Source organism: Peromyscus leucopus, chromosome 8b (assembly GCF_004664715.2).
Source record: "Peromyscus leucopus breed LL Stock chromosome 8b, UCI_PerLeu_2.1, whole genome shotgun sequence".
Lineage (NCBI taxonomy): Eukaryota > Metazoa > Chordata > Mammalia > Rodentia > Cricetidae > Peromyscus > Peromyscus leucopus.
In genome coordinates, this window is record NC_051086.1 from 84,980,618 (window position 1) to 85,003,070 (window position 22,453).

Below are 22,453 nucleotides of genomic sequence, written 5' to 3' on the forward strand. Positions count from 1 at the left end.
ACCGTTTAAACATTTTTATAAATGTGTATTGATTTTATATAACATGGCATCTTCTTGCATGTGTGTAATGCATTTTGATCATAATTATCTCCTGTGATCCTCTCTTCTTCCCCCCTCCCCAGTTCCCCTTCTATCTTCATGTCCATGTGCCACCCCACCCCACCCCCAGCTTTTGGTAGTCCAGGCTTCATTTGGGCTGCTTACAGGAGCGTAAGTTAGGGGTTATTTACATTGTAGAAAACACCTCTTCCTTCCCCTAGCAACCACTAACGAACTGTAGATCCCTGGAGTGGGGGATTGTGAGCTGACCTCCACCCCCAATGCTATAGATCAGGTCTGGGCCTTGGGTGCGCTAGGATTGTGGCCAAGTTCCACTCTTACCTCCCAAATGATTCCTTTAGAGGGAACAGTCCAGCAGCATCTAGTGTTTTCCTAAGGTGTATCTAGCACATCTACCCAGAACGTTTCATTACTTTGGACCGATGGTACTAGGGTGTGTGTGTGTGTGTGTGTGTGTGTGTGTGTGTGTGTGTGTGTATGTGTGTGTGTGTATGTGGTATTTGTGTGGTGTGGTGTGTAGTGTGTATGTATGTGGTCTGTGTGTGGTGTGGTGTGTGTGTATGTGGTATGGTGTGTGTATGGTGTGGTGTGTGCATGTGTGTGTGTATGTGGTGTGGTGTGTGTGGTATGGTGTGTATGTGTGTGGTGTGTGTGCATGTGTGCAGTGTGTGTGTGGTGTGGTGTGTATGTGGTATGGTGTGTGTATGGTGTGTGTGCATGTGTGTGTGTATGTGGTGTGGTGTGTGTGGTATGGTGTGTATGTGGTGTGGTGTGGTGTGGTCTGTGTGTGTGTATGGTGTGTGTGTATGTGGTGTGGTGTGGTGTGTGTGTGTGTGGTGTGGTGTGTGTGTGTGTGGTGTGTGTGTATGTGGTATGGTGTGTTGTGTGTGTATGTGGTATGTGGTGTGTGTTTGTGTTTGGTGAAGTCAGAGTTAGAGGTCAACATCAAGTATCTCCCTCAATCTCTCTAGATTATTTATTTTAAAATTATTATTATTATTATTATTGTTGTTGTTGTTGTTGTTGTGTGTGCTTGTGCCATGGCACGCATGTGGAGGACAGCTTTATGGAGTCGCTTTTCCTTCCCCACTTACACTGGCTCCAGGGTTGGAACCCGGAAGCCCGGCCTGTGTGGCAAGCGCCTTCACCTGCTGGCCAGCAGGCACCAGGGATCCGCTGTCTCTACCTCCCGACTTGGGGGGTGCAGGTGCATGCCACCATGCTCAGCCTTTTCGGGGTTGCTGGGGTCTGCGCCCGGGACTTGATGCTTGTGCGCAAGCGCCGTGTGACAGAAGGCCCAGGCCCCGTGCTGCTTCCTTAGATGTGCCTGACAGAGCGGCCGCACTGGGGAGGCAACCGGAGCCACTCACTGTCCCCTGAGCCTGGAGGTCAGAACCAAAATCGGAACATGAGCAGAGCGTTCCTTTTCGGAAGTTCTGGTGTGGGCGCGTCTCCCTGGGCCCCATCTATGGCTTATTGAGGCCACCCCCTCCTCAAACAATCTTTCCATATCCCTTTGTCTCTTCCCTAATTTCTCTTTTGTGTACGGACACCAGTCACACTGGATGAAAGCCTATCCTAATGGCATCTTTTAAAATATGATCCCACCAAGAGATTTCAAGCTTTGAACTCCAGGAGGGGGAAACTCTTCAACCCATAATATACATTAAGCGGCTTCACCATTGACATTTCTTTCCTTTTTGTGGCTGCGTAATATTTCACTGTCTGTGCCCATGGAGTTTTTAAGCACCAAGTACCAACAGTTGCCGTTGACATCTGCACCTCCCTCAGCTCGTGTAAAGTAGAGCATTGATCTCACAGGTATAGCTTCCTCACCCTTGCAGGACGTCCTTGTTAGTTTTGGGGAACCAAGAGTAAAAGCCATAGTGGACCGAGGGGAAGCCAGGTCAAGCCTCTGAGTCTCTGATTCATTTTTTAAAATGGATCTCGCTCCCGGCCTCCTTTGTGCCCTCCCAGTGCTTATCTTTACGCCTTCCCTCCCAAGTTCACAAACACACATTAAAAGCATTTTAAACACAGACTCGTTCTGGACAGTACTGTGGCCAGATAGGAAGCATAACCCTTGGAGAAGATCCAGCCAGCAGCCTGATTCGTTGTCATGGTTACTGGGCCTGGTCCCTTGAGCTGGCTGCAGACTCTCTGCCTCAGCATGAAAGAGGGACCCTGCAACAAGAGATCTCTCAGCTCTGAAACCAACCACAACGCTGACTTGAACATTTCAGTTGCCTCTAAAAGTTAGCATAGATTCTTTAATCTTTGGCACACAGACAGGGGCTCTGCATCTCTGCTAGCCAGGGCCCTTTGAGGAATTTTGGGCCTCATTAGCTGGCCCAAAATTCAGGCCTTGGAGGTGGTGACTTTGTGTGCTGGTTCATACTGAGTGTGTAAAGATGACCAAGCAGAATTCTGACCCGAGCAGAAATGTCCCTCATACAAAAGTTATACCCCTCTCCTCCTGCCCCATCCCCCCTCCCACACAGAGTATGGCATCCAATTCATCTTGCCACATTGGAAGTCTACCAGGGAAAAATACCTGCTGGCTTTGGGTTGGGGTTTGTTTGGTTGGTTTGGTTATTATGAGTTGTTATTGCTCCTTCTTCTTCTCCTTCTTCTTCTTCTCCTCCTCCTCCTTCTCCTCCTCCTGCATTTTTTTAATGTACTATTTTTTTGGGTTCTGTGTGGGGTGTAAGTGCCAGAGCACATGTGTAGAGGCCAGAGGACAGCCTGCACCAGTCCGTTCTCTCCTTTTGTCACGTGGGTTTCAGGTCGTCAGGCTTTGCGGCAAGTGCTTTATCTGCTGAACTGAGCCGCTGCCACCTCACAGGTTCAGACCTGGAGTTCTGAGAGAGGCAGGAGAGAGAGGTGGACAACTTGGGGGTGAAGATAGGAAAGAAGACAGTTCAGTCCTGGATTGCTCCATGATACGATCATAGCGTTGACATGTGGCTTCTGGACTCCGGAGGCCCCACACTGTTAGTGCATTTGGGTGAAAATGATACAGACATACCAGAGATGTTCCTCAGTGTGGCACAGGCTTCTAGAACTCAGGATCTTAGTTGTGGGATGTGGATATTTGGAGTGTTTTAAGCATCTGGGGGACTTAGCATTAGTGGCTCATGTGAGTGAATGGCTGAGGCAGGATTGACAAGAGTTTCAGACCAGTGTGGGCTTGAGAGAGAGAGAGAGAGAGAGAGAGAGAGAGAGAGAGAGAGAGAGAGAGAGAGAGAGAATCAAAGACAATAATTCTTGTTTAGCATGAATGAAGCCCTGGGTTCAGTCCCCAGCATTGAATAAAACAGGCTTGATGGTGCTCGTCTGTAATCTTAGGACCTGGGAGTTCACAGAGGCAGGGGCAGAACTTCAATGTCGCCCCTGGCTACATGGTGAGTGTGAGGCCAGCTTGCGCTTCATAAGATCTGTCTCAAAAATAGCAAGACCAAGTTGGAGTGAGTGTGACAAAACCAACCTTTCTCAGGATCCTGTCTAGCCACCTGTGAGAACTGCTCTTCTAGGCAGGAGAAGATGCAAGTGACAGTTAATCCCTGTGCCCAGAAATGTTGCCAATTAGCTAGAAAGCCAGGACAGAAATAACACACCCTAGGCTGCCCTTGGCCAAGCCAAATAGAACACCTACCCCCTTTAACCCTGTATGACCAGAATGGAAAGCAGGGCAGACTCGAGTTCCCAGCTTCTGCACCCTCAGCATGGGCCTTCAGGACTGCCAGAGCCCCAGGGAGCGCTTGGTATGGCTGCTTATATTATTCACAGGAACACCCGCTTCTGCATTCTGCTCACAGCCAATTCTCTGCCAAGATCCAAGGACAGTCACCTTAGACCCAAATGACTGATGGCTTTTCTCAGCAGAAGGTGCAGATGTGACTAGTTGCTGTGCGTCCTGTTGTTGGAGGGCAGTGTGGGGATTCATCAGAGGCAAGCTGGGGCTGACTCTGTCTCCGTTTCTCTGTTTGCTTTGCAGTACAAAATCGGACAGCTGTATATGATCAGCAAACACAGTCACGAGCAGAGTGACCGGGGAGAAGGGGTGGAGGTTGTGCAGAACGAGCCCTTTGAGGACCCTCACCATGGCAATGGGCAGTTCACTGAGAAGCGAGTCTATCTCAACAGGTAAGTCCCTCCCTCCTGCCACCATGAGGTAAGGTCACTGGAAAGCCATAACGCCACCCTGACAGCTGCCAATATTATTGCTTCAAAACCAGAATCATCAGGAGAATGTGAGGCTTTTCTTGATGCTACCTTTGATGACGTCAGAGGAAATCTGATCCATTCCCAGGACAGTGTTAACTAGGGAGAAGAAATGGCTGTGGCTTGATATAGTAGAGGCCTGGACCCGCAGCCCCTGTGGCTATGGGTCTTGATTAATAGATTTTCCACATACTGTCAGATGACTACCCAGGAGTCCCCAGAAAAAAACTAACCAAGTGACCAGAGCGATTCATGGTTGCTAAGGTGGCTACCATTTCCCCAAGGGACTCCACCTTTCCTGTGGTCATTATTTCCCTTTTGGACAAGTTAGAAACCACCACTGACCCAGGCTATGTTTTGTGCTTTGCAAAATGTATTTTTAAATATCTTCTGTTTCTTTTTCTCTTCTTTTTTTTCTTGGTTTTTCGAGACAGGGTTTCTCTGTGTAGCTTTGTGCCTTTCCTGGAACTTACTCTGTAGCCCAGGCTAGCCTTGAACTCACAGAGATCCACCTAGCTCTGCCTCTCGAGTGCAGAGATTAAAGGTGTGTGTCATTACCACCTGGCTCAGGCGTTACTTTTCTCTTCAGTGCTTTTTCTAGGTCAGAATATTTGTAGTGAAGGTTGGGGGGTGTGCAATGCAAGTATGAAGGCCTGAGTTCGGATCTCCAGCACCAGCATGAGATTCCTGTATTCCCGGTGCTGGGGAGACAAAGTCAGGATTATTCCAGGATCTTACTGGCCAGCCAGTCTAGCCAGATCAGTGTGCTCCATGTTCAGTGAGAGACTCTGTGTTCAAAAAATAGGTAGAGAGTAGTTGAGAAAGATGTCTCACATTGACTTCTTGCCTTTATGTACACACACAAACACAAAAAACACACAAAGAATACTTGTAGTCATATATGAAATATATTTTATTGAAATTAACTGCTCAGCAAATAAGCCTTGTATTAGCTTTTCCACAGTATATTTACACACACACACACACACACACACACACACACACACACACACACACGAGCCCACCCTGCCATGTCCTCTGGCTCATTTGTGACTGTGGAGAGACATATCTGACACACTAGCTGGACAGCTCCCCTGACTCATTGGCCTCTCTGTGAATGTCCCCTATCCTCAGTGCCTTGAATGTGCTCATCTTCTTCTGAGCGAGGGCCACATTTAGAGACGTCACTCTCCCAAAGGCTGAACTAGACTATTCTGTCACAAGAGACTTGGACTCTCGTCAGCAGAGTGCGTGGCAGTCTTCTGACCCAGTACCTTGACAGTGAGGCCCTGGGCTTTCAACAGCCTGGGGATACACTACCAGGGAATTCTTGAGTCAGGCCGATGATGTGCAAATGAGATGGACCCCAACCATCTGGAAGCTGTGGGTTCCCATGCTTTAGAAGCAGTTCAAGCCCCAGCCAAGTGTCTATCTGCTTAAGTCCCTGGGCCCTGGGTATGGCTAGAGACAGATTTCTAGATATTCTGCTCTGGTCCTCTCAGTGTGGAGGGTGTCAAACACACAGGAGCAGGTACCCCTAAGGAATCATGTCTGAGGAGCAAGGAGAAGTGAAGAACATTCGGGAAATTAGAAATTATGGAAAATTCCATTTTTCAGCTACAGTTGCATTTCTGCTTAAGTTATTGCCTGGGGACTGTTCCCTATGCACCCAAATCAAGAAAAGTGTTAGAAACTTTATAACTTTTGCTGAAGCAGAAGACATCCCCAGCTGTCTGTCATGTCTGTTTTCTCTATCAAAATATATGATATTTACTTTAAAGGAGAAGGAAATGCGTTATAAATAGAATATGTGCACTTCCAGTAATAGTAACTGGAAAGATTAGTGTTGACCCTCCCCCACTTCCTATGACAAACACAGGATGAAATATAACAATATAAAGCCAAGCTTAAAACAAAGGAAGGGAGGTCCTTAGGTCCTAGAATTAGAAGGGAACCCGAACCAGGATGGGAAAAGGACCAGCGAGCGAAAGCCCTGGGAGCTGGGAGACATCAGGACCACTGTAGGCCCTGGTATCTGGGGGTAGGGGTTTTGTACCCATACAGGGATGGGAAATGTAGCCCCAGGCCTACACAAATGGGGAGCTGGAACTGAGAGTCGGGTATACGTCCTGGTTCATGACCATCGAAGGCTGAGAGACTCCAACTGAAGAGATGGCTTGGGGTTAAAAGGGCATCAGAATTCGGTTCCCAATACCCCTGTCAGGTGGCTCACAACCAAGGGGTCAGCCTCCTCCTCCTTCCACGGCCAAGTGCACCTGCATGCACATAGAAACACACGTGCTTAAAAAGAACAATTAAAGTCTTTTAAAAAAGCAAGAGCGACTAACAGAGATACTTCCACAGAGTTGAATCTGAAGAAAAAAGAAGGGCCTGTAGAAGGCATTGGTAAACACGTGGGCAGAGCTGACTGAGCATGGAATGCTGTAAAGGTACAAGCAATGACTAGTTGTGGCATATTTGTAGCATCAAGACAATAGACGATAACAGAAGATTAAAGAGCCCTTATTATAATGAAGAAAATACTCCAAGGTGCTAATGTGATTTAGGGATGGAAGAGAGATGTTGATTGTTTTGTTCAGATTTTTTGGTTTTTCTTTTTTCTTTTCTTCTCTTTTCTTTTCTTTTCTTTTTTTCTTTTTTGTATTTTGAGACAAGTTCTCTCTGTGTAGCCCTGGCTGTCCTAGAACTCACTCTGTAGACCAGGCTGGCCTTGAACTCACAGAGATCCACCTGCCTCTGCCTCCAGAGTGCTGGGATTAAAGGCATGCACCACCACTGCCTGACTCTTTATTTTTTGAGACAGGGTCTTACCATGTAGATTTGGCTGGCTTTGAACTTACAGATCTGCCTGTCTCTGCCTCCTAAGTGCTGGAGTTAAAGACATAAAGGCTGCCATGCCTAGCCTTCTTTTCTTTTTTAAGGCAAGTATAAATATTCAAAATGTAAAAGTAACCTCCAGAGATATGGTCAAGTATTGAGTAACTTCTAAGGGAACTTGTGATCATTTTATAGGGGTAGGTATAATGAAAGTCTAATTTTGATGGCAAAATAAGCTGAAATGTCCAGTCCCTTCTCCAGTCATCCTTGCTGCTAGGGATGGTACTGTGTGACCTAGTTGTACTCAACAAGGCATCATGTTTTCATCTATAATAAGATGAGACAGATATTCCAGGCCTCTCTTTTCTGTTCAAGAGGGCCAGGATCTGCTTTTGAGAAAGGGGAAGGGGAGTTTTCCTGGTTGGTTGATGGAAAGGCCATACTGATGAGAGAGGACCAGTAGCATGGATGATTTCCCTGTCAGTGCTTTGTTTGTGGTGTTATAATAGAGTGATCTCCAGGAACGAAAGCAAACAAGGAGAGAGGGGGCGTGGAGAGAGACTACTGGGAGGGCATGATTGCTGCCTGCCTTCTAAGTGCTGGTAACAGGAGTGAACAATAACAGCACTGAACAGGAATAGTACAAGAGGAGCACCTTAGTGATGAGCATTTGCCTAGCACATGCAAGGCCCTGGGTTCTGTCCCCAGAATTACAAATAAAAATATTTATACACATTAGTCTCAGGGGCATAAACACAAAAGTTCTATACAATACATATGCAAGTCAAACCTCTCAGGAAATAACAATAAACCATCCACCAGATTTATTCCTGAGATCCATTCTATTAACATTAAATAAATCTTCCTGTGTACTTCTCTGCAGTAAGGCTGAGAACAGCGTAAGGATTCTTGCCAACACCGTGGGAAAGGTACTAGTTAGTGAGTACGATAGAACTGGAAAGGAGGCCTGGGGATGAATCTCCATGGTAGTGTGCTTGCCTGGTGCCACAGTTCATTTTGTCAACTTGACTTGGTCAGGAATCCCCTGGGAAGGTAGTCTCAAATGAGGGGTTGTCTAAGTTGGGCTGGCCTGGGAGTGTGTCTGTCGGGAACTGTCTTGATTGTGTTGATTGATGTGGAAGACCCAGCTCACTCTGGGAAGTACCATTCCCTAGGCAGGGAGGGACCCTGGACGTTAGAGGAGTGGAGATACAGAGCTGAGTGCAAGCTTGCATCATTCATTCTCTCTGCTCTTGACTGTGGGCATGACTAGCTATTTCAAGTTCCTGCCAACTTGATGTCTCCTGTGATGATGGACTGTTACCTGGAGATGTGAGCTAAATAACCCTTCTTCCCTCAAGCTGCTTTTGACAGGGTATTTTATTACAGCAACAGAGAGGAAACTAAGGCACCTGGCAGGCACAACACACACACACACACACACACACACACACACACACACACAAATAGAAAGAAAAGAAACTAAATTTTCAGTTGTAAACAATCAAGTAATGGGAATTAAAGACATTGCACATAGTTATTAAGATCAACATAAGAAATCAATAAGGTGACTGTGTGTAAATTCCTATGTAAGAATCAATAGCGTCATCATATTTATCATATCATGCTTTATACATGTAGGTCATAAATTGTCAGAATACCTGCAAGAACTTAATTTTGAAAAAAAAAAATCCATTCACAATAGAAAAAGAAACTTAGAGGTACTTGGTTACAAATCACTTAGTTATAAATCTGAAGGCTTTGCAAATTCAAAAGAGGCATGGGTGGTATACACCAATGATCCCAGCACTTTTGGGTGACAGCAGGAGGATCAGAAATTCAAGGTCACCATCTGCTACATAGCTCATGCTTGTAGAACAAGTCATCTCCCTAGCCCCAAATGCTTGGTTTTAAACAGAGCTGTCATGAGACATCACTGAGGATCTACTGCTCTGTGTAACAGCCCTAGCTGTCCTGGAACTTACTCTGCAGGCCAGGGTGGCCTCAAGCTCACAGAGATCTGACTGTCTCTGCCTTCTGAGTGCTGGGATTAAAGGTGTGTGCCACCACACCTGGGCTGCATCTACTACTCAATGTATGATGTTACACTGATTGGGTTTTCAATCAGCAACACAACCAAACCTTTAGTTCACTGCATACATGCAAAAATAAATTATAGATCAATGAAATCCCCAAATGTGAAAAAAATGGAGAAAAAAGTAGATAAACATCTTTTATTATTAGCGGAGTAGGATAGGCCTAATAAGACATAAACACATGGACAGATGATAATGTTTTTATATAGCAAATTCTGGTGCTTAAATAAATAGAAGCTCTTTCAAAGGAAAATTTTAAAAGATTTATTTCATTTTTGTGTGTGTATGTGTGTGTGTGTGTGTGTGTTCCTGTATGTGCACATGAGTGCAGTTCCCATGGAGTCCAGAAGAGGGCATCAGATTCAGATTCCCAGTGTTGGAGTTAAAGGTGGTTGTGAGCTGCTTTAGGCTGGGAACTGGACTTGGGTCCTCTGCAAGAACACTATGTGTTCTTGACCTTTGAGCCATCCCTTCAGCCCATTCAAAAGTTGAGAAAGGGGTTGGAAATGCGCCTCAGAGAAGTGGAAGTGGGAGCAATATATACATGAAAAACACTCACCTCATAGGGAGGCAATAAAACAGATTAAAACAAGAACATCTCTTTTCACACACATCAGAGTGATAAAAATTAAAGTCTGATGAGTCTAGAGATTAACAAGGATGTGAGAAAACAACTCCCTTCCAATGCTGGAGGGAGCTGTAAACTGATGTCACTTCTTTACAGAGCCATTGGCAGAAATAGGGGAAGTTGAAAATACGTATGCCTTCCATTTACCAATTCTGTCTCAGGGTGGAACCCTCACAGAATGACTACTGCATTGTGCCCAAGAGACAGATACCATGAGATCCATTCTAACACCAACTGCAATGGGAAAAAAACCTAAAACAACCCAGGTATCTTCACTGGAAATTCCTTGTGTTATAGTCGCATGATGGAATATTTCCACTGTGGTTTAACTTAATGAAACAGATTTACTCTGACAAATCTCATCAAGTGCAATAGGCAAGCCATAGGAAAAAGAACAGCAAGAATAAAAAAGTCTGGCTAAGTATCTAGATGGTATCCTTATTATTTTGAGAAATCCACAGCTAGGAAGGATTATGAGTCTAAAATTCTCAGTGAAAAACTTCAATCAGAAAAACTTATCATTTGGAATGAAGGATCGTCTTCCAAGATTAAATTAAACAGGGACATGTAATGGTTATATCTTTGGATGCCCAGTTACCACTTACATGAGAATGGGGTGAAGGGCCAGGGAGGTGGCTCAGTAAGTAAAGGCATCAGCAACGCAAGCCCAATGACCCAAGTTCAATCCCTGTAACCAGCTTTAAAAAAAAAAAAAAAAGTGCTCCAGTGACGTAGTCTGTTAGCATGTGGTACTTAATGCAGAGAGGAAATGAAAATGCTAGATGCTGTGGTGTGCATCTGTAATCCCAGCACAGCTCCAGTGAGTGGGAGGTAGAGAAAGGAGAATCACCTGGAATCTTACAGGCCAGCTAGCTTGGAGTTTGTAATGCAGCAGTAAAATGTGAGAAGTCCTGCCTTCCTACAATGGAATGTGAGATCTAATTCCCAAACGATGACCTTCCCATTCATGACAGTGTGCTCTCCCACACACATGTGTACACATTCACACAATGAATAAACAAAAAGAATGGGAGAAAGGAGTGTAGCTTTTTAACGGTGTATTTGAAAATAAAATAGTGATTTGGGCTGCTAATTCAATAAGAAGCAATTATACATATGTATATACACATAAAATAATGACTGCGTGTATCTGTACATTTATGCGTGTATACAATAGACATAGAGTTGTAGATATTGCCATTGGGCGGTGTCCATAAGAGTAAAATATGACGGTCTACAACATGTATCTGCCAACCTTGCTTAATTTTCCACCAGCCAGAACATACCTCACTTACTTTGGTCTGTTCCTCAATGGTGCATTTAAAAATGGAGGTAGACACACTGTGTGTTACAAAGGCTACTGAAATGGAGATAGACACGCGGTGTGTTACAAAGGCTATTGAAAGAACTAGAAACCCCAGTGATGTGAAGGTTGAATGAAATGATGGATAGGCTAGCCTAGGGGTGTGTCCCAGTGCTGTTAGATGGAAAAGAAGGAGCTCTGCATATTCTTGAAACCCAGCATGCCCAATGCCAGTAAGTGGGGATGGCAGGAAAAAACTATGCTCAATTAGTAGGAGAAATTTCCAGGCACACTAACTATGGGATCATGCAGTCGAGAGCCTGTGAATCAGCTACTTAAACTGGTGGGGGATCTCATCACATGGTGGGTTCAGTTGGACAGCCTAGGATATACTTCAGTATGTTTTATATTATATTATATCATGTAATATTATTTATTTATTTTTATTTCATGTGCATTGATGTTTTGCCTGTATATATGTCTGTGGGGAAGGGGTGTCGGGTCCCCTAGAACTGGAGTTACAGCCGTGAGGCGCCATGTGGGAGCTGGGACTTGAACCCTGATCCTCTGGAAGAGCAGTCAGTACTCTTAATCACTGAGCCATCTCTCCATCCTCTGGTACGCCCCTTTTTTTACACTCAAAATACATCTTGGACATGGACTTGACTTTCCCACTGCACACATGAGTGACCAAAGAGGCAATATCTAATCAGTTTCCTTTCCAGAGGTGAGTTCAGTTAGCTTCCTTTGTATGAGTCGAAACTAAGTCCGTCCTTTTATAGCCTAAAAGACTTTTTACTCCCATAACCTTTTGTTCTTAGAGATTTATTTTATTTTATTTTATTTTTTTTTTTTTTGGTTTTTCGAGACAGGGTTTCTCTGTGTAGCTTTGCGCCTTTCCTGGAGCTCACTTGGTAGCCCAGGCTGGCCTCGAACTCACAGAGATCCGCCTGCCTCTGCCTCCCGAGTGCTGGGATTAAAGGCGTGCGCCACCAACGCCCGGCTAGAGATTTATTTTAATTAATTAATTTTTAGGCCCATATCTTAGCAATAGGCATGACGTCACAAAAGAGAAAGGAAAATTGATATGCGAACAGCTTTGCATAGTGGTATGCTCTTGTAATCTCAGCACTCAAGAGGCTGGCAGAGAAGAATTGAAAGCTGAAGTCCAGCGTGGGCTATTTAGTGAGTCCCTGTCTCAAAAGAAATTCATGTATGACAGAAGCATGAGGTAGTAAGATGGATTCCCATAATCACAAAAGAATATCAGACCCATTGCTTTGCAGTAGCAGACAGCGTAGAGCTAGTCCAGGTTGACCCATGGCCTACATGTGGAAGTCACATGATTGTCATGTCACATGGGATGTTAGACTCCCATGTGTAATGTAAGTCATTAACCTATGTGTTGGAATCTTAACACATACAAGCGAGTCTGCTGCTTTGGAAGGAATCCCTTAGGGGGTGAAGGCCTGGTCCTTGTCTTCTGATCAAGGGAGAGTCCAAGGCTGGTAGGATCAAGCGTTTGTGAGTCTGTGTGATTTCTTGTGGGTGTCTTGAGAGAGCTGGTCTTGAAAGGCAGGTTGTCAGTGGTTACAGTGTCCTTAGTGCGCATGTAGTAGTTTCCCTCATTACATGGAGTGTCCTGTGTCATTAACCAACTGGCAGAGGGAATGGAGGCTCCCTTTAAGAGTCTAGAAGGTTCTGGAAACTGATTTCTTGCCTGGTACAACCATGAGCAGTTCTTGATATATGCAAAACCCGTGTAACCAGGGCCCACTCTTCTACTAATGTAGGAAGGAAGAAAATTGCTCAAAAGGGAGATAGATTAGGCCATAATTATTATTACCAAGCGAATCTCAGACATTCATCTCTCAGCGAGCAGTGCACTTTGGATCGTGTGCAAGGTATCTATGGGGATAAGTGGGAGACTAGTCAGAACGGCAATCTGAGGCTCTCAGTGAAGGTTTATAGCTACCGGCAACAGAAGCAAAGTCTGCTGTAGGCTGAAAGAACACCTGGTGGCCGGACATCAGGGACCCACAGAACTTTCTGGAGCCGTATGAAAGGGCAGGCATCAAGGCAGCTCCAGGAAGGGTCACAAACCCAGGACGAGAGTGGCCTTTAAGCAGAAGCCAAGCGCTTCTTCCGCTGCCTGCCCTGCCCCTGCTGCTTCCGGCCATCACTACCACAGTTGCTGTGGGTGACCTCCAACTGTTCCGTCTCTCTGTCCCTTGTTCCAAACCCCAAACATTGTCATGTGCAGCCTGTAGATTAGTTAACAGGATAGACAGAATCATTTCATAATGGCGTGAAGTAGAAGGGGCTATCGAAGGGTAGGAAGAGGTCTAAAAGGTGGGTGAGTAAAACAGGGCAGCAAAGGGAGAAAGACGATGTGGTTTTACTCCTGAGAATCTCTGTTTAAGGGCATGTGTGTGTGTGTGTGTGTGAGAGAGAGAGAGAGAGAGAGAGAGAGAGAGAGAGAGAGAGAGAGAGAGAGAGAGAGAGAGAGAGAGACACTATTGGGGAGGATAAAGGAAACCAATCGGGAGGGAGGATTGGAGAGGTTGATGGTAGGTGAACGTGAGCAAGGATTCATTTTCATATACTCATATATGTGAGTATGAAAACGTCGTAATGAACCTTGTTATTTTGTACACTGACTAAAAATCCCCACCACAAGCATGCCATGGTGTCTCTAGCTCTAACCCTGACAACCAGCGTAGGTAGAGAAATTTCCAAAGTGACTGTTTTCCAACATAGCTGAGCATTTTATGTTCTAAGCAGTGACCCATGAGGATGCCACTTTCTCCACACAACTGTTTGGCCACACTTCCTGTCTGTCTTTTGGGGCACAGCCATAGCAGTGGGTACTTTCTTGTGAATTTTTAAAAACATTGTATGTTATTTTTAAAATAATTTTAATTTTTAAATGTGTGTGTGTGTGTGTGTGTGTGTGTGTGTGTGTGTGTGTGTGTGTGATATCAGTCATCCTGTTCTATCACTCTCCACTTATTCCCTTTAGACAGGGTCTGTCACTGAACCTATCGCTGGGCTGTCTGTTCCCCCATCCCCCTGCATAGGGTTATGCAACCATGCTCAGCTTTGAACAAGGGTTCAGAGGATTTGAACCCAGGTCCTCATGCTTCTGTAGCAAGTGCTCCTGCCCACTGAACCATTTCCCTCGTCTTCATCTCTTCTTGTGGTTTTGGTTTGCAAGTCTGGAATAACCACAATGTCAGCTGTCTCTTTACACACTCTTTGGAAGAGCATCTTTCTGGTTGAGGCCTTTGCCAATTTTCGAATCGGGCATGATGTCCCTCTAAAGTACCATTTATCTTTTAGTAGTCCCCTCTCACTCCCCAGGGACTGAGATTCCTCCATGCTCCAGCCCCTTCACTTAGGCAGGTACCATGTTGGGTGGGCCTTACATATTGGTGGCACCTGATGCATTTGGTGTGCTAGGTACGTTAGGTACCACGCATCAGTCCATCCCATGAGCGCTGTCACAGCAGTACACTTACTGGATCCCCGTGGGCCTTGGATCCAGTTCATTTAACCAAGTAGGTGACATTTCTTGGCTCACCTTCAAAATTCCTACTTGCAACTGGTATCCAGAGAAAGGAGGCAGAATATTAATCAGGCTCTGGAATAGTGGTTATAAATTAAATTGTCACCTGGTAACAGAGGAAGATGAGTGTGATGCTTAATAGTGATTGTCACCTTAGGGGACTCTAGGGTCACCTGTGGGTGATTGTCCAGACTAGGTTGACCTCTGAGCATCCTTATAAAGGATTTGGACAAGGTTAATTGACTTGGGAAGACGAGCCCTGTATGTGGGCTGCAGTCCTGGACTGCATGAAGAGGAGAAAGTGACTGATCACGGCCTTTGTCGCCCTCTTCTTGCTAACTGCAGAGGCAATGTGTCCAGCAACCTCGGGTTCCTCGGGTGTCCAGCAACCAAGACTTCTCCACTGTAATGGACACTTGAGCTGTGAGCCAAATTAAGCCCTCGCTCCCTTAAGTTTGATTTTTCCCCCCTCGAGACAGGGTCTCTCTGTGTATCCCTGGCTGTCCCGGAACTCGATCTGTAGTTGAGACTGGCCTTGAATTTACTGAGATTCGCCTGCTTCTGCCTCCCAAGTGCTGGGATTAAAGGTGTGCGCCACCACCGCCAACTACAGGTGTTTGTCACAGCGATGAGGTGCATCCCTAGCATGTCCTTTGACCCAGCTTTTCCTTTGACTTCCTTCAGTGGATCTTCCCACAGCAGCCCAGGAATGGAGAGAAGGGAGCTGAGGAACGGATTGGTACTGGAGGAGAAGAAGCCTCTATTTTTAGGCCTGTTTTTCAGCCATGATGTGTCGTGTTCTCCACCAGCATAGCTGTGGGATTAATTAGGCCATGCTGGCATCTGTCAATCAGGAGGCTCACCAGCTTCCAGTGGAGATCCCATTGCCTGCTTGATGTGATGTGCATGAAGACAGCCATGTTCTTCCTGCCACATGGCCCTTACTGTCCCCCGCATTCTCCCCCAGCCTCCAGTGACTTTTGGAGGAGAGGGTTTCTAGAAGTCCTTTGTCATCCAGAGTGCAGGGTCACCATCTGGTCCCTTCACTTAGCAGTAACTCTCGTTGCGGTGGCTCAAGTCTCTCTTTCCCATTTCCCCTTCCTGTGCTCCAACCTCTTCCAGATCTGCTGAGCAAACTATGGCCATCTCCTGGATCGTCCTCGGGGGCAGCTGTGTGCCCAAGGTTCATGCGGCTTTGTGCGAGCTCACTATCCCGGTAACAGGTGATAGAGAAAGTGTTCCACTCATAGGTCAAGGCCTGATTGCCTATCCCCAGGCATTTTCAGAGAATCTTCGTGGTCATTATTGACTTCTAGGTACACAGAGAAGATCCTCATTCATTCAAGAATAATTTGGAGGTCTGAAGAGACACTCTATGGGGAACAGTGTTTGTTATAGGAGCTGAGTTTGGGTTCCAGCACCCATTTTCAAACCCAGACATGGCTGTGCACCCGTGTAACTCCAATGGCGTTGGCAGTGAAGCAGGGTCATTGCGGGGACTCGCTGGCCATAGCCAAGCTGAAAGTTCAGTGAGAGACACTGTCTCAAGGAATACGGTAAAGAGTGATAGGACACCCAACACCCTCCTCTGACTTCCACATGGGTACGTACACACTTGTACACACATGTGCATGTATGCCATGCTCACAGTAAGTATTAATAGTTTGGTACCTGGAGATATATCATGCCAAGATCCTGGGTTCAGCTCCAGCACTACAAACACACACATGCATACACACACATGCATACACACATATATGGTAATTAGTACCATTCTCGATGCTAGGGGTTGCAGCCATGAACAAAAGAAAGGTCCCTGCCCTGGTGGGACTTGTCTGGGGTATGACAGAGAGTATACTGTAAGTATAATAGATCAGAGTTTTATTTTAGATTCTATGCTTTATATGTCACATATAAATAATTATATTACATAATCAATATAGGGAGTGTATACATAGATGCATCATACCTATGTATATTTACATATACAGAAAGCAAGAGAAAAAAAGCCATGGAAAAATACTGTTGTATGTGAGAGACTCTCCTTACCTGCCTTTTAGCGCCTGCTCTTTCATTCTGTCCCCATCTCAATGCTTTAGAACATGCCAGAAGGACTGCTGATGCTTACCCCCTTCCCCTCCATCCTTGCCAACTTCTCCCCTGATGTCCCAGCAGGCGTGGGGCCAGGAGATTTTCCACCCTGGATTTATCTAACCCTTCAAGATGCTGCTGATGTGAGCAGTTGGCTCGTTGGAGCCACCAGCCTGCTGATGATCTGATGACATGGCCTAACGCTGTTCCAGCAGAGGCTTCCAAAAGCCTGTGCCAAGCTAGCCCCTCTCCCTACATCCGGTGCAAAGTCTCGTTAAAGGGAGGGCGGTGTCTGTGTTCAAATTCAGGGAACTGGGTCCTGCCCGGTTTCTGCTTGTGAAGTCAAGGTAGCCCTGCCTAGCACAAGGGCTAGAGCTCTGCACTGCAAACTCTGCCTGCCTGGGCTGCCAGATATCCTGCCCAGCAGGAGCACAAAAGAGGGCCGGGAAGGTAGCACATGGGCCAAGCATTTGCTGCTGGAGTGAGGACATGAGTTCAAATCCCCTGGACACATGTGAAAACCAGACACAGTAGCAGGCTTGTCTGCAATCCTAGCCCTATTATAGCAAGATGGGAGGTGGAGACAGACTCCATAGATGCCTTGGGGCCAACTAGCCTGGTATACGTAGCAGTGAACAGGAGAGGGCGGGAATGGGTGAGGCTGGAGAAGAAACGGAGAGACCTGGCTGCCGTTGTGTGTCCAAGTGGACAGAAGCTGCCAGTTATGCACTAATAATTGTCAGGAGCTAAGTCTCAACACAAAGAGGAACTAGAAGGTCAGGGTCCCGTTTAAAATCAACTCCTCTCAGAGTTTCTGCATAGCCATGGTGTTGAAAGTGACAGGATGCATGTGTGAGGCTGAAAATAGTTTCTCCCCAGAACTTTCTCCTGTGAATGTTCAATTCCAAGATTTCCAGTTCAGACTGTTTTCTGACCCCGGCTGAGAAAATAAAATGGATTCCATTTAAACCACATTTTGCCCCAGTGATGTTCAGTGTGGCCTGGAAAACTCCCGAGCGAGTGTGCACTGTAGTGTTAGATGCCAGGGGTGACTTTCAGATAATCAGGATTGGAAATCACCAGAAGCTTCTCATGGAGGGACAGTAACCACCCTTTGCCTGAGGCCAATTCTAAACCCATCTAATGGTCAGGGCAGCTGTGACTTAGGTACCATGGTGACTGGGGGAGATAAGGGTGCCAAGTCTTGCAGTTTGCCCAGGACTGAAGAATTTATCTTGACATGTGGAAATTTCAGTGCTAAACAAAATGGCCCTGGGTAAGCCAGGACAAGATGGCTACCTGGCTATGCCATTAGTGTGTGCATAAGAGTAAGAAATCAGGCATCTTAGGGGCTGGAGAGAGAGCTCAGTTAGTTGGTTAAGTACTCGAGGACCTAAGTTTGATCCCCAGAACCCACATTTAAAAATAAATAAATATTTTTTTCTTTTTAAAAAAAGGGAATTGGAGAGAGGGCTCAGTGGTTAAGAGCACAGATTGCTCTTGCAGAAAACCTGGGTTCAGTTCCCAGCACGCACATGGTGGTTTACAACCGTCCATAACTCTCCACTGTTGGGAAGGTGGGAGGAAGTAGATTCCTGGAGCTTGCTGGTCAGCCATAATAGAAAACCTAAAAGGTTCAAAGAAGACTCTGTCTCAAAAGAAAGGTGGACAGTCCCAAAGGAGGGGAAACCCAGGTGTTCTCTGGCTTCCACACACGCATGTGCATTGAGGGGGGGGGTTAAAGTCTGAGAGGAGCATGCATATCTGAGGATTGTAGCAAGAATCTTAAAAGTTCTTATTAATAAAATCAAACCCGAGGCCAGTTATTGGGGTGAATACTGGAAGGTCAGAGAGACAGAACAAGCCACAGCTATCTCACCTCACCAGTTCCTCAGCTGGTCTTGTCTCCTCAGACTGGAAGCCTCTGAGTCCTCATCCAGAATGAATCCCAGCTGAACTGTGCTGCTTCAAAGCCTGAAAGCTTAACCAGCTGAATGCTTAACCAGCCAAATGCTGCTAGTTTCTGGTCCTCACGCCTTATATATCTTTCTGCTTTCTACCATCACTCCCTAGGATTAAAGGCTTGCTTCCTGGGATTAAAGGCGTGAGTCACCCTGCCTGGCTGTTTCCAATGTGGCCTTGAACTCACAGAGATCCCAGATGGATTTCTGCCTTTGGAATGCTAGGATTAAAGGCGTGTGCTATCACTGCCTAACTAGTGGCTTCTCTGTTCTCTGACCCCAGATAAGTTTATTAAGGTACATAATATTTTGGGGAACACAATACCACCAGAGAGGATTGTGAATCACCCACAACCAGCACATTTTCACAATCAAGGGCTAGGACTCTGGGCTGTTCAGATGGACCCTCATGTAGACCAAGGACTTGATTCAGACACTCGGCCTTTCTAGACATGAGCCCCTTATTTCACATCTGGTAGTGACTTTGAGTGACAGGCTTTCTTTTAGAATTGTGGGCTGTGTGACAGTGTACATCATTTCAGTGACAACAGTGGCAGGGACTGAGTTAATTCCATTTCCCTCCTCAGGTCCTGCTAAATCATTGCTGCAGGGAAAAATAAATTTCCCTGTCTCAGACCAATCGTGGTGTGTTCTGGGGGAGCTGGAGGCTGAAAGAGGGTCTGTAAGTGGCCTTGACAGTACTTAAATAGCATCGTCTTAGTTGACTCTCCGTCACCACTATCAAATACCCGAGGTAATGAACTGGTAGAGAAAAGGTTTATGGTGGTACACAGTGTTACAGGTTCTGGAACACGGCTGCGTACGCCAATCATCCGTGGAGGTGCCAAGCGTCAACAGGGTGGAGACGGCATATGTCAGAAGAAAATCACTTCGTGTCCAGGAACTAAAAGAGGAAGAGAGATCTGGGGTTCCACGCTCCCCTGCCCCAAAGGCTTGTCCCTAATGACCCAAGTTCCTCTCACCAAACCCCTTTTCCAAAAGATCCACCCATAGGACCACGCCTTCTGGCCTTTGGGGGACACTTGTTATCTGTCTTAGTTTTTCTTTGTGTCACCATGGTCAAATGCTCTGACAGAAGCAGTTTGAGAAAGTTTACTCTGGCTCACAGTCCAAAATACAGTCCACCATGGTGGGTGAGTCAAGGCAGCGGGGACTTGAAGCATTGGCCACATCCAATACACAAATGGGGAGCAGAAAACGATGGATGCAAGCTGATGCCAGGTAGGGAATGGTGCCACCCACAGTGGACAAGTCTTCCCGTCTCGTCATATGTGATCAAGGTAATCCCTTATAGGCATGCCCAGAGGGTGGTTTCCAGGTTAATTCTAGATTTCTCAAGTTGACAACACTAACCAACATCCAGACTGTGGCAAACCTATCCCAGAGCTTGTTGTGAATGCCCCTGCCTTTAACCTGGTGAATGACTTACGTCAGGATCTTCTTCCTAGATTGAAGGAGAATGGTGACATGAAATTGTAACCGTGTCTTGACTAAATGATTATTTGTTTTTAGTGCACTATCTTAAATATATATATGAATAAATATAAATGAAATCATTGGTTATGCTGCTCCCTGGATTCTATGAGTTTTGGGGTGAATATCAAAAATTAAAATTATAAGCCAAACAATGGTGGTGCACACCTTTAATTCCAGTACTCGGGAGGCAGAGGCAGGTGGATCTCAGTGAGTTCAAGGCCAGCCTGGTCTACAGATTGAGTTCCAGGACAGGCAGGACTGTTACACAGAGAAACCCTGTCTCAAAAAAATAAATAAATAATAAAATTGTAGACTTTGGAGTCGTGGAATTAGGCAGTCTCAATGAGGATGGAAACTTGCTAATGGTTTTCTCTTCCTACCAGAAGATGCTGGCTGCTTAGGATGGATGTTCTGGTACAAGGGTTCTAACATGCTACAAGGGATGAGTTATGTGGATTGCCCCGGGGTGCTACATGGGAGGAGCACCCAGTAGATTAGGGGAGACAAGAAGGGAACATGGAAGCACTCCTCCCTACAAGAGGACAGTGGGGAGTGTGCTCTGAGACTGTGGGAGATGCACATGCTTTATCTACGCCGCATTGGAGTTCTTTGCTCCAACCCTGTTCATGGAAAAACACGAGAAGGGCACTGAGGATGTAGCTCAGTTGGTTGAATGCCCGTCTAGCATGCACAAAGCCCAGGGGTTGATCCCCAGCCACCCATAAACCAGGTATGGAGGTACACACCTGCAGCCCTATCCTAGCACTCCAGACGTAGAGGTAGGAAAATCAGAAGTTCAAGGTCACCTTGGACTAGATAGTGAGTTCAAGACCAGCCTGGAATATGTGAGAATCTATCTTTAAAAAAAAAGATCAAAATATGCTTGCCTGTAACTAGAATCCGCATGTCCCTCTACTGTCCACTGGCACTGTGCCCTGGGCACGAACAGCCAGGCGCCCAGAGGAAGTCTGGCTCATATGATTGACAAGCAAGCAAGTCAGTGGGATTTCCCTACTCCACAGCAACCTCAGGTGCACTCCAGCGTCAGCGTCTGATGGACTCAATCATCAGCAAAAACTATAAAAAGCCCCTGTCAGGGAGCAGCCGTCCTTTGAGAAGTGTGAATACGAGGTAAATGAGCAGCTTCTGCAGGGACAATTTTATGGGAGTGAGAAACTCCGCGGTAGAGCAGACTCCGGGAAATGACAAGTGGTCTCCAGGCTTCTCCTGCTCCCTCCTCTCAGCCTGCCTGCCGCTCACCCAGCTTTCGGCGAGCTTAGGTTTTTGGTTGTTTCTTTTTTAACCCTCACTTGTTGAGACCCTGATAAATAGCCCAGAACTCCGAGTAAGGTCCAGTCAGTTATTAAAAAATAAGCATTTATCTTTTCCAAAAGTTAGGCCTGGATATTCTCAAAAACGAGAGAGCCACTTTGAAAAGACATTCTAGGTATGCAGTCGTTTACTGGTTCTGGTTGTCCTTTGTATTCCATGTCAGAGAGAGGGGCTCAGATCCAGGGCTCCTATTAGTCACTTTTCTTGTTACCGTGGGAAAGAAAATACCTGGCAAGTGGTTTAAGGAAGAAAGGATTTGATCTGGTTCACAGTTTTGCAGGTACAATCCACGATGGTGGAGAAAGCAGGTACAGGAGTAGGGAGCATGTGGCCACACGATGTCCACCATCAGGAAGCAGAGGGAGGTGAATGCTGTGCTGGGCTTGGCATTCGCCTTTCAGCCCAAACCCAGCCTACGGGATGGTGCCATGCACATTAAGGTGGATCTCCCCTCCTCAGTTAAGCCTCTCTAGAAACACACACACACACACACACACACACGCACACACAAAGCTGTATCTCTTAGGTGACTCTGAATCCAGGCAGGTTGACAATTATAGGGAATTGTTAGCTTGATATTTTCACTGCTTAGTCATACCAGCGTGTGTGTGTTGTGTGTGTGTGTGTGTGTGTGTGTGTGTGTGTGTGTGTGTGTGTGTGTGTGTTTTCCACCTTGGTATCTGTGACAGGGCCAATTAGGCTAGACTGTCAGGCCGGCCAGCCCCAAGGGTCTACCTGTCTCTGCCCCATCAGAGCTGGGATTCCAAGCATGCACTTACTTGTCTGTTTCACATGGCTGCTGGGCATCCATGGTCCTCATGCTTTTACATCTAACACTTTACTGGCTGGCTATCT

The 22,453-nt window shown here is 46.1% G+C and overlaps 1 protein-coding gene across 3 annotated transcripts in view; it reads left to right on the top strand.

Annotated features, from left to right (window-relative positions):
* Pitpnc1 (phosphatidylinositol transfer protein cytoplasmic 1) overlaps positions 1-22,453 on the top strand; it is a 284,159-nt gene that overhangs the window by 139,386 nt on the left and 122,320 nt on the right. For 2 of the 3 annotated variants that reach the window (XM_028865230.2, XM_028865225.2), the window contains exon 2: positions 4,058-4,206. In XM_028865230.2, the coding sequence (XP_028721063.1) occupies positions 4,058-4,206 (149 nt within the window). Of the gene's footprint in view, positions 1-3,725; positions 3,825-4,057; positions 4,207-22,453 lie in introns of those variants that run through there. The other variant, XM_028865227.2, reaches the window with a different exon arrangement.